This window comes from Acromyrmex echinatior, chromosome 11 (genome assembly GCF_024713525.1).
Source record: "Acromyrmex echinatior isolate Ae372 chromosome 11, ASM2471352v2, whole genome shotgun sequence".
Classification (NCBI taxonomy): domain Eukaryota; kingdom Metazoa; phylum Arthropoda; class Insecta; order Hymenoptera; family Formicidae; genus Acromyrmex; species Acromyrmex echinatior.
This window is the reverse complement of record NC_141862.1, coordinates 421,198-437,143: the sequence shown is the minus strand read 5'-3', so window position 1 is coordinate 437,143 and position 15,946 is coordinate 421,198. Positions and strand designations below refer to the sequence as shown.

General features: G+C 32.0%; 2 protein-coding genes across 2 annotated transcripts; both read left to right on the top strand.

Moving 5' to 3' along the window:
* The first annotated feature begins 4,981 nt into the window (after positions 1 to 4,981).
* Positions 4,982 to 8,823, top strand: Cdk9 (Cyclin-dependent kinase 9). The gene is made up of 7 exons (XM_011069888.2): positions 4,982 to 5,215; positions 5,459 to 5,543; positions 5,748 to 5,838; positions 6,053 to 6,219; positions 6,602 to 6,840; positions 6,939 to 7,086; positions 7,635 to 8,823. The coding sequence occupies exons 1-7, from the start codon at positions 5,109 to 5,111 to the stop codon at positions 7,941 to 7,943; spliced, it is 1,146 nt and encodes a 381-aa protein (XP_011068190.1). The 5' UTR covers positions 4,982 to 5,108; the 3' UTR covers positions 7,944 to 8,823.
* A 270-nt stretch (positions 8,824 to 9,093) lies between these two features.
* On the top strand, positions 9,094 to 12,001 carry LOC105154395 (hypothetical protein). The gene is made up of 4 exons (XM_011069887.2): positions 9,094 to 9,656; positions 9,810 to 9,940; positions 10,594 to 10,804; positions 11,327 to 12,001. The coding sequence occupies exons 1-4, from the start codon at positions 9,585 to 9,587 to the stop codon at positions 11,546 to 11,548; spliced, it is 636 nt and encodes a 211-aa protein (XP_011068189.1). The 5' UTR covers positions 9,094 to 9,584; the 3' UTR covers positions 11,549 to 12,001.
* Positions 12,002 to 15,946: the final 3,945 nt, after the last annotated feature.

Genomic DNA, 15,946 nt, shown 5'->3' with positions numbered 1-15,946 from the left:
TAGATGACCCAATACAATACAATATGTACAATATTTATACGTGGTATCGTTCTTAGATCCAAACCTGCCAACTGCGACGAAATAAATGATGTTAAAACTGATCTTTATGCATCTTCGTTAGATCCCGATATGTGTCCTTTTCTCTCTTCGTTTCGAAGCGTGAAACATCAATTGTCAATCAAGTGTCAAACGTAATTTTAAGAATTTATTAGAGTACATATTACGACATTATTCGAAATGGAGGAATTATTCTTTCTATTGTGTGTTTTAGGAAAAACAGAATAATTCCGTATTGCTCTGAGAATTCCGCCGAGCTATACGTTGGTATAAGTATTGTTGGTACAAATTGTACTTATTTATTTATTTATATTTATGTATTGATTTGTTCATTTTTCCAGGAAAAATTATTTTATATATAATTGTATATATATATATATATATATATATATATATATATATTAACATCACAATATAATTATATATAAAATATGTTCATAACATATATAAATTATAAAAAATTATAAAAAATTATATAAATGTTATAATATTTTATAATTTACATATAAAAAAATTCTGAATTTTTAGAATTTCTGTATCATTTGATAACTATTCAGAAAATATAATATCTCAAATTTTTTTATACGAATCTTACGTACAATATTTCAGAATTCATACATATATTCAAAATGAATACATATATATTGGGTCATCTAAAAAGTATCCGCGGTACTTTGTCACTAGACGTCACTGTGTGTGATGGTCATATATCTAGTGACAAAGTACCGCGGATACTTTTTAGATGACCCAATATATATATATATATATATATATAAATTATTCTATAAGAGATTCGTATAATTACACATACATATAATTTTTATAATTCATATACAGGGTGGGCCATCTATTGGTACGTTTTTGAATTTCGTCGTATGGCAACACCGAACGAGCTACAGAAATTTTGACAGTTTATTAGTCATACCGTCCGCGGCACGAAACAACATGTTTTCTCTTGAAGAGCGTTTTGAAATTTTAAAAACTTATTTTCAAAGTCAGTGCTGTGTCGCCGAAACTGTACGAATTTTGAAAAGAAATATGGGTCGTGATAGAGCACCCACCGAAGGAGCTATACGCAAATTGGTGAGGAAAGTTCGTGAGAAAGGGATGTTAGTGGATGACAGAAGTGGTCCCAGAGCTCGGACAGTGCGCACACCCGAGAATATTGAGGCTGTGGCCCAAAGTGTGAGACAATTCCAGCTTTGAAAAACAATATTACGACTGTTTTGAGTGAAATTGGCGCCGAGGTAGTCCAAAATGTCATTAATAATTGGGGTGACCGAATGGCATACTGTAAGGCCAGTAGAGGGAGCCACATGAACGAAATCGTTTTTCATTCTTGACGCGGATACTTTTAGCTTCACAACAAAAAAAAAATTAATAAAAAATATCAATGTATGCTCATTTGATCGCATTTTTAAAAACGTACCAATAGATGGCCCACCCTGTATATGAAAAATTCTATAAAAAAGTATAGATATTTTGAGTATATATTTCTGAAATGTTTTTCAATTCTTATTATCTTCTACTCCAATGAACGCGTTAAAGTGAGTAGGAACTAGGGTAGGAGCATGCGATGTAATTATTAATTAATGATGCGTGCGACGAAGACAACAACTAAGGTTAGTTAAACTGGATCTACGAACAATCACTGTGTAAGCGAGAGGGCAGAGAATTAGGAACTAAGAAATTAGGAAATAAGAATTTCAACCTATCAGAAACTGTATATTCCACAATACATGATTTCTGATAGGTTAAAATTCTTATTCTCTGTTCTCTGTTCCTTTTATTGTGCGGAGCCCCTCAAGCGTCAATTTTGACCACGTGACCTATTTTGACGCTGAAAATAAGCATCGAGCAACAGCATCAAAAGGTACCTTAATAAGTACATTTTACGTGCTACTAAAATAAGCAATTGGAATAACAGATTTGTCGCTCGTTATCCAGCGGTTGAAATTTTGTAGTTTGAACTGTTTCAACCATAGGTCTGTTCGCGCTGCATGAAATCCCCAAATATTTTTGCACTTAAAATTAGATAGATATATATTATTTAGCTTTGAAAAAAGAGATAACGAAGAATTCAAAAAGTGCAAGCAACACGAACAGACCTTATAATGTAAGAATATCAAGTATATTATTGCACTTAATGGCGGCAGTCTTGTAGGACAGCCAATCAATAACCGACCACAAAACAGCCGCGTAATTTAAAGCATTAAATGTTATGAATAAGGAAAATTAAGGTAAATTAAAATGAATTTTAAAAAAAGTAAAAAAATTTAAAAAAGGACGATTTTAAAACTAATTAATTTTTAATATGAAAAAGCCTGCTGACATGATATATCAGAAGATTAGAGGCAGATGATTGAGTTAGATTTACAATTTCTGTTTGATTTCTGCCGCTATCTGCTGGCATGATATATCAATAGGTTGTAAGTGCGCTCTACTAAAAGAAACGACAAGTAATTTTTTTTTAGATATATTGCATTTATTTATTTACCCCATAATTATTTAAGCTAACTTTAAATGTTCTACTTTTGGGGTATTCATACTATGGGTGCTTTCCAATCGCAATATCTCTAGACACTTTCGTGCACACGGCGACACAATTGCGTTCCAATTGTCCGTTATCGTCGACACAACGTTACACATCTCAATGAGAGTTGTGTAAGCTTGTGTTTTCCAGTGACAATTACATGTTGCTAACTGCGGCGACTATAAATGAGATTGCAAGACGTTGAGTGGCCGGCACTTTTACTTTTTTTTATTTAATGCAGGCAGAAAAAGCTACATTTAATCTAATTCTATCCAAAACGGATCTTAATCATGTACAGCGTACACATTCTGTTCCAATTAAATCGTGCACAACGATACACTTTGTTCATTCCTATGTACGTATGTATTAAGCAATTGGTAAGCACCCTATGATTTCTGATAGGTTGAAATTCTTAGGGTGCAAACCCATGCAGCAGAATAGCATAACGCGGAACGACAGCAGAACCAAACGTTCCGTAGTTTTCATTACGCAGCTTTGAATTCCTTTATCCCCATAGAACGGAATGAGCGTAAACGGAATGAACAGCAAATCCGTATATAATCTTTTAAATATTGTTTTATCATTCGTTTTTTATCATCATGTAATAAATACTAAATTAAATGTTCTCTTATTGGAAATTTGATATTAATAAAGATATTAAAATCTTTCAAAATTAGTTTTAATGTGATTTTGACCCTAATGAAATAATGACTTGTGATTGGTTGCGCAAAATCCGCAAAGCGCTTATGGGTATTGAGAGTTCGGTTTAACGCAACAAAATGAAATATGTGTATTCCGTTCTCGACTACAGAAAGGGATACATCGAAATTGTCTTTCTCTCGATGGTTTAATATTTTCCTGTTCGGAACAAAGTTTCCTTTTTCTTTTTGAGACTCTGGTTGTCTATGTGATCTTAGGTTACTTATAACTAACCTAATATCACATAACTAGTATCCAATTTGAACTGTAGAGTCCAAACGGAAAGCCATCGACGCAAAAAAATTTGTTGTGGATAAGATTTCGGGGGCTTGGAAAGTATTGATACGCATCTAAGTGACACTTTATAAATATTATATACTCCTTAAATCTTATATTGAATTTTTTTACGTAGATGTTTTGCATTTTGGCTCCGGAGCTCAAATTGGACTGACATAATCAGTAAACATATACACAGTATGCATATGCATATTAACACAAATGTGTGCGTATATTACGCAACTGCGCAAAATCTATTTTGTTAAAAATTATTGAGAAATTATGGAACGCTTGTGATTGATTCCGCTCTCGTTCCGTTATTCCGCTGCATGGATTTGCACCTTCAGGGTGTCATGCGGAAATTTACAGCGGAACGGAACAGCACGACCAATCACAACTCTGCAGTCATTATTCTCCTTTCTTTTTTGCGATTGTGATTGGTCTCGCTATTCCGTTCCGCTTTAAATTTCCACTCATGGGATGGCACCTTTAGGGTAAAATCACACAGTGCGAAATAGGATTACGGAATAAAGAATGCATCATTGAAACAACCACCAGCGCAATTCCGCATTTGATGTTGCGTCATTGTTCTTGTAATAAACCGTCGTATTTTAAAAGGTTAAAATAATTTAATGCTGATTGATATGATGGAATTGCGTAATGTCGAGATTCCATCATATCAATCAGCATCAAAAAGATAAAATCTGAGTGCATAAATATAGATACCAAAATAAAAAAAAAACAATGATGCATTACGTGCGATTTTAGTGTGCCCTTTTCCATCATGCCAATTTTGTTTGCTATGTTTACGCGATGCAGAAAAATGATAGTAAATGCGTTAAAGCAGTTCAAATAATTGTTATGAGATAAATTTTATATTTTATTAATTATTAATTATAAAATTAAATACTACAACAGTGATAATTATTTTTACAATTTTTACAATTTTAAAAAATTATATTTCATTTTAACAAGCAAATTATTAACATGAAGTTGGTAGTTTTTAAATTATATTCATGCTGGATGCATCTTTGATGCATCGTATGCATGTGAACGTAGTATACAAAATTTGCGTGATGGAAAAGTGCGGAATAGCGCTGATTGGTTGCTTCAATGACATATTTTGTATTCCGCAGTTCTGAATCGTGTGATTTCACTCTAAGAGGCTTAAATAGGAACAGAGGATAAGAACAGAGAATAAGAATTTCATCATTGTGTATATCAAATCATTGTGTATAGTGAAATACACAGTTTTCAATAAATTGAAATTCTTATTCTCTGTTCCTGTTCCTTTTATCGTGCGAAGCCCTAATATTGTATTCGTCAATTTCTATCACGTGACTTATTTTGACGCCGAAAATGAGCGTCGAGCGTCTGACGCTGTTATGTACAGACACCTTAAACGAATGCATCTCATGGTGAAAAGCACCCTATATCAAATCAATTCCTTCCACCATAGCTTTGCCGTCTTGATTAGTTCGAACTCGTCCGTTACAAGTATCTCATATTGACACTAGTGCGTAGATACATATATGCGATTACAATGAATACGAAGGAAAAGGAAAAATACATCGAGGAATTCGATTTTCCATATTGCGATGAATCTTCCAAGTATGAAAAAGTTGCGAAAATTGGCCAAGGAACTTTCGGGTAAGCAAAAATCTTAAGTTTAGATTATGCGATGTTGTAAGGTTACGGCCGATTATCGAGAAATTTCGGACGATTTGTCCGATCCAAATATTTTTTCAATAACAATTATTTCATTTAACAATCAAGTAAGCATAGTCGTACTCTTCAGATTTGAGATGCGAGGAGAGTATTCTGAATAAATATCGCGTCTGCTTTAAATTTTCTAATTTGTATTGTATATATGTGTACTCTCTTTTTTCATAGAGAGGTATTTAAGGCTAAGGACAAGAAAACAAACAAAAAGTTTGTTGCAATGAAGAAAGTATTAATGGACAATGAGAAAGAAGGAGTAAGTTTACTTTAAATTATATAGTATATCATTTAATTTAATTCTATGATTGTCAAGGTTGCTTTGAAATGTTGTACTAAAATTTTTTAATGCTTGTGTTAACATAATCTTTATATTAACGCAAACATGTTTTTCCTTTTACTCTATTCAAGATTTTTTAAAATTTATTATTTGTTATATGTGAATATTAAAATTTTGTTACAGTTTCCTATTACGGCATTACGTGAAATAAAGATATTACAATTGTTGAAACATGAGAATGTAGTTAACCTTATAGAGATTTGCAGGACGCGAGGTAAATATATATATATATATATATGTACACGTAGGAGTTTACTCTTTCACTAGATAGAATACCTCTTAGAGGAATATGTAAAGAAACTACAACTATAAATATCTGAAAATAAAAAATTATAAAAAATGATTTTATAAACAGCGTTAAATAGTAATTGAAACAATTGGTTTCGATGTTGTATAATCTAATTTAATTAATTTCATAATGTTTTCAGCAACTCAGTATAATCGATATCGGTCTACTTTTTATTTGATATTCGATTTCTGCGAACATGACTTGGCTGGCTTGTTGTCAAATGTAAATGTGAAATTTAGTTTAGGCGAAATAAAAAAGGTTATGCAACAGTTACTAAATGGTCTTTACTATATACATAGTAATAAGGTGAGAAAAGATTTATTTATTCATTTTACGTCCCTTTAAAGATATCAAGTTCTAAAAAAGTTTAATCAGTATTTATTAATAGAAAGTAATAAATAGATTCAAGATTATTTTCCATCAAAATATAACAATAATCTTTACATACTTTATATTTCAATCTGCATATGTGCATGTACATTTATCTTTAAACATTTTAATATTCTTGTTATAAGTATACATAATATAATATTTTAAAAATTGTTAGTTATTAAAACGACGATTGCGATAGTATGGTTTATTATAGTTGTAGAATAAAGTTATTCAGTGATATCATTAATTGTTGCTATTGACATTGTTATAATAATTATTACATTCAGCATCACAAAAAGTATTTAATTTCTCACAGATTTTACATAGAGATATGAAAGCCGCTAATGTTTTAATAACAAAGAATGGCGTATTAAAGTTAGCTGATTTTGGTTTGGCACGAGCATTCAGTGCAAAAAACGGTCATTCGAATCGTTATACCAATAGAGTTGTTACTCTTTGGTATCGACCACCAGAGCTCCTACTTGGTGACAGAAATTATGGACCGCCAGTGGATTTATGGGGCGCTGGCTGTATAATGGCAGAAATGTGGACAAGGTTTACATTATTCTATGATTATGTTCTTGCTATGTTCTGTGATTATGTTTTGTGATTTATGTTCGCGTAATCATATACTTTGTCTTTCAAATCTACAGATCTCCTATAATGCAGGGAAGTACCGAGCAACAACAGCTTATATTGATTTCACAATTGTGTGGCTCGATAACGACTGAGGTGTGGCCTGGCGTTGAAAATTTAGATCTATTTACCAAAATGGATCTTCCCAAGGGGCAGAAAAGAAAGGTAAAGCATTGTATGTTTTGAGGAAGTAATGTAATTAGTAACATGATTTCAAGCTACACTTGATTTAAAAATTTCATGTAAATTGATATTCTATTCAATTAAACGTACGTTGAATCAGACGTGTAACACATTTTTATATTGCAATATAAATATTTAACAATAAGATTGGAAACAAGACCGTTTATGTTAAATAACATTACTTTAAATACAAAGCGCCACTATGATCTGAATGTTGAACTAATATATATATTCTTATAAACGAATTAATTTCAGAAATGATAATTGCATGCCGATATGTTTGTCGGACTTTCAACGCAATCAATCTGAAATATTATCTGAAATTAATTCAGATTGATTGCATTGAAAGTCCGACAAACATATCGGCACGCAATTATCATTTCTGAAATTAATTTATTTATATGAATATATATATTAGTTTAACATCTTAACATTCAGACTGTAGTAGCGCTTCGTATTTAAAGTAATAAATATTTAAATTTTGAATCAGTCAATAAATGATATTAATTGATTAATGATTTTATATATAGGTCAAAGACAGACTGAAGCCATATCTGAAGGATCCTTATGCCTGTGACTTGTTGGATAAACTTTTAATACTCGATCCTAGCAAAAGATGTGACTCTGACTCCGCGCTAAATCATGATTTTTTCTGGACTGATCCAATGCCATGCGATCTCAGCAAGATGCTGGCGCAACATACTCAGAGTATGTTTGAATATCTGGCACCACCGAGACGACCTGGTCATATGCGACATCCGCATCATCAAGTACCTGGAGGACCAGCCAAACCTAGTTCCAGTATGGCCGATAGTGGCTATCAGGATCGTGTCTTTTAACATATTTATTTCTATTCATATACTTGTATATATATATATGTATATATAATGTATATGTATGTATGTATGTATGTGTGTGTGTGTGTGTGTGTGTGTGTGTGTGTGTGTATGTACATATGTAACGTGTGATATGCAAGAAACGTTCAAATTCAAATTATAATTATGATATCCAGATAATGAGACATGTACGTCACTTTAGAATGTATAGGGTACATTTCAAATTACACATGAAGCACATTGAAAAAAATTGGTAGACGCAAAGTTTAATAGAACAAAGTTCATCCGAGACAATGCACGCAACGAATAAACTCATCAATTCAGTCAGTATTTTCTGCCATTACCGCAATATATATTTTTGAATGCCACAGGGATGTGATTCATTCTTGGTTTGATATCGTCAGTCATCTCTGAAAGCCTTTCTTTTCTTTCCGATGTAATTGTTGTGTATTGTTCTACATTTGGCTCAATCTCAGTTCGCTTATGTCTGCTGCTTTTACCGAAGATTACCCGAAGATTAGGTCTGCAAATTGTTTCATTTGTCATTATTGTTCACCGAATAGTAAATAAGGATGCAATGATACATCAATGAGTCGTTGCATGCATTGTCTCGGATGAACTTTGTTCTACCAAACTTTGCTCCTACCAATTTTTTTTCGAGAAAATACAGTTCTAGGGTTCCATGACATAGCTAGCGTCACAACGGGCATCGTCAGAGATGTGTGAATTTAAACTAATAAAAATTTGAATGTCCCTCGTATTTTATACATAGAGTACAAGTTTTATACGAATAGCTATCGCGCTATACAATTCCATCATAATGTTACCAAATTTCATGACTGTTCTAACATAAAGTTCCAATAAAGTTATATTTGAAAATCTATCTGTAGAGTTGCCTATATCATTTCTACACTCAAAAAATGCAATGAAGTAAAAATTTACATATACGAGCATACACGATTACGAATTACGAAGTCGTTTATAATGTTTATCATACGTCAAATTTTCGCTTTTCATTGGGCGCGTTCAAGTTAACAAAGCGGCTAGCTTGCTCGTCGAGCAAACATAATTGGTTATTACTTATAAATCCAACCAATCATATTCAATCACTCGGTAAGCATACTTAGCTGCTTGCCATCTTGAACTCGCCCATTGGCTGCGTTCAGCAAAACGTTTATTTTGCAACTGTTGAAAGTTTTCTTCGCGCTGATTGGATTATGCATTTAGATCAAGAGGAATAGTCCAGTCTCAGCAGAGAATCATAAAACGGTTGCAAAACTGTTACGTTTTTCAACCAATATACATACTTACAAGTACCGTGTAATAATTAAGTTATGAAATTGTATAACACTGGCTATAACGACTGAAGTAGAAACAGCTAGACGAAGTAGAAGTGCAGGTAGAAGTGAGGTTAGGCTATTTCAAATAATACGAATATGGGTTCGGATGTTACAAACGCTTTGAAGTGTTTTTTAATTGATCAGTTTGTAAAATTCTTTCTTCTAATTGGTCCATCAAACGCTTCAAAGCATTTGTAGCGAGATTTTGACCACAGCCATCCTGTCGAGTCACGAACAGTCGCGAATAAAGCAGTCGCTCACAAGTCACTATCAGCAGGGTTACACATTAACCCATTAATTAGTTATGTTTCCGAAAAATGTCAAGACAACGTTGTTGTGCGGATCGAAAGACTTGAGTAAATCCTTTATGTTTGAGGTATGTAGATATTTGCACGTAGACAATGTTCAAACTTACGTATAAATGACTGTAAGTGACGTAATAATGCGACGTCATAATCTATCTGTCTCTCTCAACATTCCTACAAGATATATTTTCTAAAGTGGAAAGAAAACATCTTCCTACATCTAGGCTGCAACGTATTGGGCGGAGGAGGGACAATGGGTTGTTTACATTACCCCGATACCTTTGGAAAAACAACCGGCGGCTTGTCACGACAGAAGGAATCCATCAGTCACCGCTCTCAAGCTAATGAGATTCATGTAAGATTTAGTACTATATTATATTATATATTATGTAATAATATATATTTTTTTTTTTACATCTGCAGGCTTCCTAGCAAACGAGGATGGATTGAAATGGATTAAAATTTTTTTAATGCATACTTAAAATCCATGAAAATGGATTGAATGAATTGGAATGGATTGGATCTGAGCTGACACTACTTTAATATTTAAAGGTTTCTTATTTGTCAACAATTGTTGTCACTGCAATCCAGCAAACGAGAATGGATTAAAATGGATTGAAATTTTTTTTCTATCTGAATGCGTATTTTAAATAGCGAATACTTTTTTTTGGATTTAATTGGATTCAATTAGATTCAATTGGATTCAACTAGATTCAATTCGATGTAATTGGATTGAAAAACTGCATTTCTTATTCAAAATTTTGAATTGAACAGTATTCACAATGCACAGAAAAAGCTAATATTATTTTTAGATTGAAAAACATTCATTTTAACATTCGTGAATCAATATTTCTGAAAATCTGAATCCATTTCAATCCATTCTCGTTTGCTGGGAACTTTTTTATGTTTATCTTGATTTAATTGTTATTTAAAAAGAGTAAATATCTTATCCATCGATATTTTACACAGCGCGCATAGCCATCTTGATATATTATTTATTTTACGCAGATATTTGTCGGATTACGAAGCTCTCGTGGAACAACTTTGTAAACTGCACACCTATGCAGCGGTACCTTCTGTGCTTTTGATAGATGACTTGGATGATTATCTCTTGAATGACGAAGCTCCTGGAGATGATAATTCGAGGTCGCGTATCGCTAGAATTTGCGCCTTGATACTCCATTCGATGAATTCGTGTTCACGAATTTTAAAAAAGAATGTAAGGAAGAAATATTATTTATAGCTTTGAAAAAACAGATTTCTGCTTTTCCGAATAAAGAAAAAAATCTGTATTTTCTCTAAAACATAAAACGTGATAAAACACCTTTGGTCTCCGCTATATTAATCTGTACGATGCTTATTCTCTTGCTGGATTCCTAATTCCTAGCTGGATTAGAATATTGCCATCGTATTGGCTGCGGTACTAACAGAGTCAGCATCGTAGTCAATACGATGGTAAAAATTTATTTCAACTAGCAATCCAGCAAGGAAACATGCAGCTTGTGCCATCGGCTTTATCTATATTTTATTATTCATTCATCTAAATAAACATACGACTTTGATTCATCTTCTATCTATTTTTTCTCCAACTTAAAAAAAAATTAACTTGGATAGTTTTATTTAGTAAACAATCCCATAAGTAATATTGTCGGAAAATTAAATTTCGAGAGTTATTTAGTCTTGATGCTTTTTCAATCGTGATGTTGTTTTTATGATAAAATAAATAACGATTATATTATAGGTACATGTGTGCATATGGACCAGTTCTAGCCTCATCAATAACTTTATTCAAACAATTTACTTTCGCAATATCTGGAATTTAACGGAGAAGGAAGATGGAAAAGTGATTTTGGTGGAAAGGTGTTCCATTAGATCATCGTTAGAACAATCATACATATATTACAAATTCCAAGATGGGATGCGAGTTCTTCAACAAATATTAGGCGATTCAGTGGAGATTTAATGATATTTTTATTAGGGATGCACCGGATCGTAAAATTATTGGATTCCGAATATCCAAGAAAGCAATTTTTTCGAGTCAGATATCCGATCGAATAATGTCCTCTAAAATCCGAGAAAATGTCCTCTAAAAAAAAAGTCTAGAGAAAAAGACTGTAATTTTGCAACAATGTACAAAATATTGTAGCATCATGAATATGCATACTTATTTCTAGAACATTTGTATAAGAAAAAAATCAACAATTTAATGATATGAAATTTCAACCGGATATATTCCCGGATACTAATAATATCCGGTTAGAAAATAAAAAGTACCGGATAATACCGGATACAAGATACTTTCCAGACTTCCGGTGCATCTCTAATTTTTATTAAGTATTTATGTATTAATTATCTTCGTTCTTACTATTTTTGTAACAGTATATATGGAAATGGAATAAAAATTTTATAAAAGTTATTGCGTGTGAAATAAATTGCATTAAAATTGCTACGTTATTGGCTGACGTTATGTATCATAAGTAATAAGATTTGTATAAAGATTTTTTTTTAAACAAAATGAGAATAGAATTAAAAAAAATGTCTCCTCCCTTTATCTATCTATCTCCTTTTCTATACCGTAAAACATTGTTGAGCCATGTTTATGCAAGGTGTTATTATCAATTGTGATACTTTTTTTTTTACATAGAGCAGCTAAAATCGACCATTGGAATTGATCCATCTCTGAAAGTGGAATGATAGTGGCGGGCGACAGGAGGAGGGAAGAAATAAGAGACAGGGACAAATTAGGATTACTCTGCCGATATAATATCAATGCAAAAAAGATTTATCTACGATTCATTGTCGGTCTGGAATAGTTGTCTGACGTAGCAAGAGATATCAATACCAATTAGATTCCGTATGTTTGGATTCTGCATTTGCACGCTTGCATACGGCGTATGCGAGATAAGCGCGTAGTAAGCGTTTGAATTGAATGTTACCCGTGCGAACTTGTAAAGTGCAGACGACAACGCAAGTTGAGACAAGTTCAAAAAAATAAAAAGGAGAAAAAGAAGAAAGAAGCGCAAGTAGGTATGTTGCATATGTACATTATATCGTTGACACAACGATAATTGCAGTGAAGCGAGTCGGAAGCTGTGTCAACAATATGGCGCAAACAATCAAGTTAGGTTTTTCCCTTTGTTCTATGCCGCGCTTTCTTTCGCGTAAGCAAATATAACTCGATTTAAGCATCCGCACGATTTAGTGATTTAATTAATAATAAAAAGAAACGCGTTTGAGATTCGTGCTTTAAAAACGCACCTCAATTAAAATGTAAATTAACTAAAAAACGATTAACGTATTACATTCGTATAAATATTAAATGGCTTACAATTTTTCATGTCTCTCTCTCTCTCTCTCTCTCTCTCTCTCTCATTTATATTTTATCTCAAAATCTCTCAACCCAGCAAACGAGAATGGATTAAAATGGATTGAAATTTTTTTTTATCCGAATGCGTATTTTAAAGCGAATACTTTTTTTTATTTAATTGGATTCAATTGGATGCAATTGGATTGAAAAACTGCATTCCTATTCAAAATTTTGAATTGAACAGTATTCACAATTGTGCATAGAAAAAGCTAATATTATTTTTGAATTGAAAGGCATAGAGATATGTTCCATGCAATTTCTATAAATGCATTCAAGATTGAAAAGCATTCATTTTAACATTCGTGAATCAATATTTCTGAAAATCTGAATCCATTTCAATTCATTTCAATCCATTCTCGTTTGCTGGGAAGGCCGTACTTACTAATCTCCTGTTATAATTTACTTTGAATTGTTTTTACACATTTGTGTGTATGCGTGTATGCACTTTTCCTTGCTGTCTTGTGCTCTCTTTTATTTTAGCAAATTATCATCGCTTGGATAATTAACATCGGATGAAAATAAAAGCGCTCCAAATCGCGTTCCATTTTCTATATGTGCCATTTTATCCTAATTTATAACAAGAAGTAGTTGTTGATAGTCTCTCGAAAGATGCGAATTTTTAAACGAAGGTAAGTATAGCGATATCTTCTGTCAGATATCTAACAATAATTTAAAAAGCATCAATATAAAATTATTCTTTGATCTCGTTGACTTTCTTTACATTGATTTTGAAAAATTCTCTCATAGTGTGGCATATTGCAATGATAATTAACGCGATAACGATAATCAACGTTCTCCTTTCATGAGAGTGTATCCTCGCGCTCTCGTAAGCGATATAAGCCATCAATAACCGCAGGCTTGTTCCTTCTATTAAAAGCTACATTCCATCGGTCAAACAACCAGTTTTGAATGGGTTTCGAATTCCCGATGACTCATGGATCTTCGATCTTATCCGGCACGTTGTGCATCCGCATTGCATGAACGGGAAAGAAGAAAACGAAAATAATCACGCACACACATCGGACATAATTTGTGTCTGTTGAACATGCACTCTTCGCGTTCTGAATTTACATCCGTACTACGATTCGCGGGTAATGAATTTAAGGATCTCGTTGATAAGAAATTATCTCGCGTACATGGATCATCAACATGGACATATCCAGGATTTTTGGGAGAAGGAGGATTTTATCAATTCTGTTATCACATAAATAGTCATTTTTTGCACTATTGAATTGTTTCTTTAAATATTTTAGAGCTTTGAATGTCTTCTTCTTTGTTTTCTTTTTAAATAGATTTTAAATGGAAACAAATATTAAGTTAATTTGTAAATTATAAATTTTCTTTTGTTTCCTCAATAAAATATGAGCGAAATACGGTTATATTAAAAACGAAATGTAAATAATGGAATATTTATTAACGTATCAGCGCTATATACACATATATAGTATACGAGTATAATGTTTTGTTTTTTCGGCTCAAAAATCTTGCAAAAATTTTCCTTATATATCAGACACTCTGCAATCAAAACAATCTGTCACTAACAAAAGTTCCAGAAATCATTTACGTAGTTGTAACAAGGAGAAGAAATATTTTATGCGACAACAAAAAATTACTCGGCGAGTCAAAAAGTGAAGTTGTATTCTTTTACATGGTGTCCAACGATCTTTGAATATTCTTGGATCCTGGAATTATACTGGAATTTTATTCTGAAGAATTCCTGGAAAACCCCTGAAATTTCAAGGTTGATCTGGAATTTATCCATCATTCTTTCATTCCAAAAAAATCAGCCTGAAAAAAGACAGAAATAATAAAAAGAAAAGTTATGTTTAGGTACAAGTTCTGTCATGAAGAGATGCAATAAGTTATCAATAAAAAACTTGAATTTAATGTCTAAAATAGAACATAGAAAAATCATTTGTGTTGACGGAATATTCGTTTGATATCACTTATAAATAATATTGCTCCAAATGTTAGCATTTTAATTCATTTATATAGAATAATTTGAATACAAAGAATACAAAGCATATATTGTATAAATGAAAATTAATTGATGGGATGAATTCTGGAAAAATCAGAATTTTTCCTGTAATATCCTAGAATTATCCTTGAATTGACTAGCCAGATTTTGCCAGATTTAGATCATCGTGTTTTATAATTAAAAATGAGAAAATAAATAAACAATTTCGAGGAGAAGTTGAATCCCCTACCCTTTTTTCTGGATACACCGGCCATGCATGATCATTGCATTACCTTTTTTTTTTATATCGAAAGTATTTTTTATATCGAAAGGATAGCGGAAATTGTTTCATCTGTATTTTTTAGAAACATTCTTTGAAAGAAGATCGGATTTATTCTTAAAAGATTCACATATCGTTTTTAGTTTGAGCTTATTTCTATACTTTAGTTTAATTTAGTTTAATTTCAAAATTTATTTTTAATTCAGTTTAGTTTGTTAATTTTCTCTTTTTTTTTCTATTCTTTATCAAGTTTCTTTTTAATCTGCATGTACTTTGTAACGCGTCATGTAAATAGTTGTAGCTTCTATTTTAAGTAAATTAAAAAATGATATATGTAATTTTAAAGATTGAGAGAAAAAATGATTGAAAAAAAAGTTTAACGCGTGATGTATTAAAGTTATCGGAATATTTTACATAAACCGAATTGTCAAAAATACTAATGCATTAAAGGGCTAAATAATTTGAGTTGTTTGGTTTCTAAATTATATAGAGGAAAGCCCTCTATTACGAGATAGGCGTCTAATATGAGATAGCGGTGTTTCTGCTGAACTATCTGAAAATAAACGCTATCTATTGGTTGCACCATGAATTTATTGCTCTTAGATTGAAAAAACTATTTAGTAGAAAATTCATTATTAAATCATGCATAGTCATTGTAAAAGATTTTAGAATTTGGATGTCTTCAAGTTTCATTGAGAAAATTTTGAATAGAAAATGTAGTTTTTCAATCCAATTGCATCCAATTGAATCTAATTGA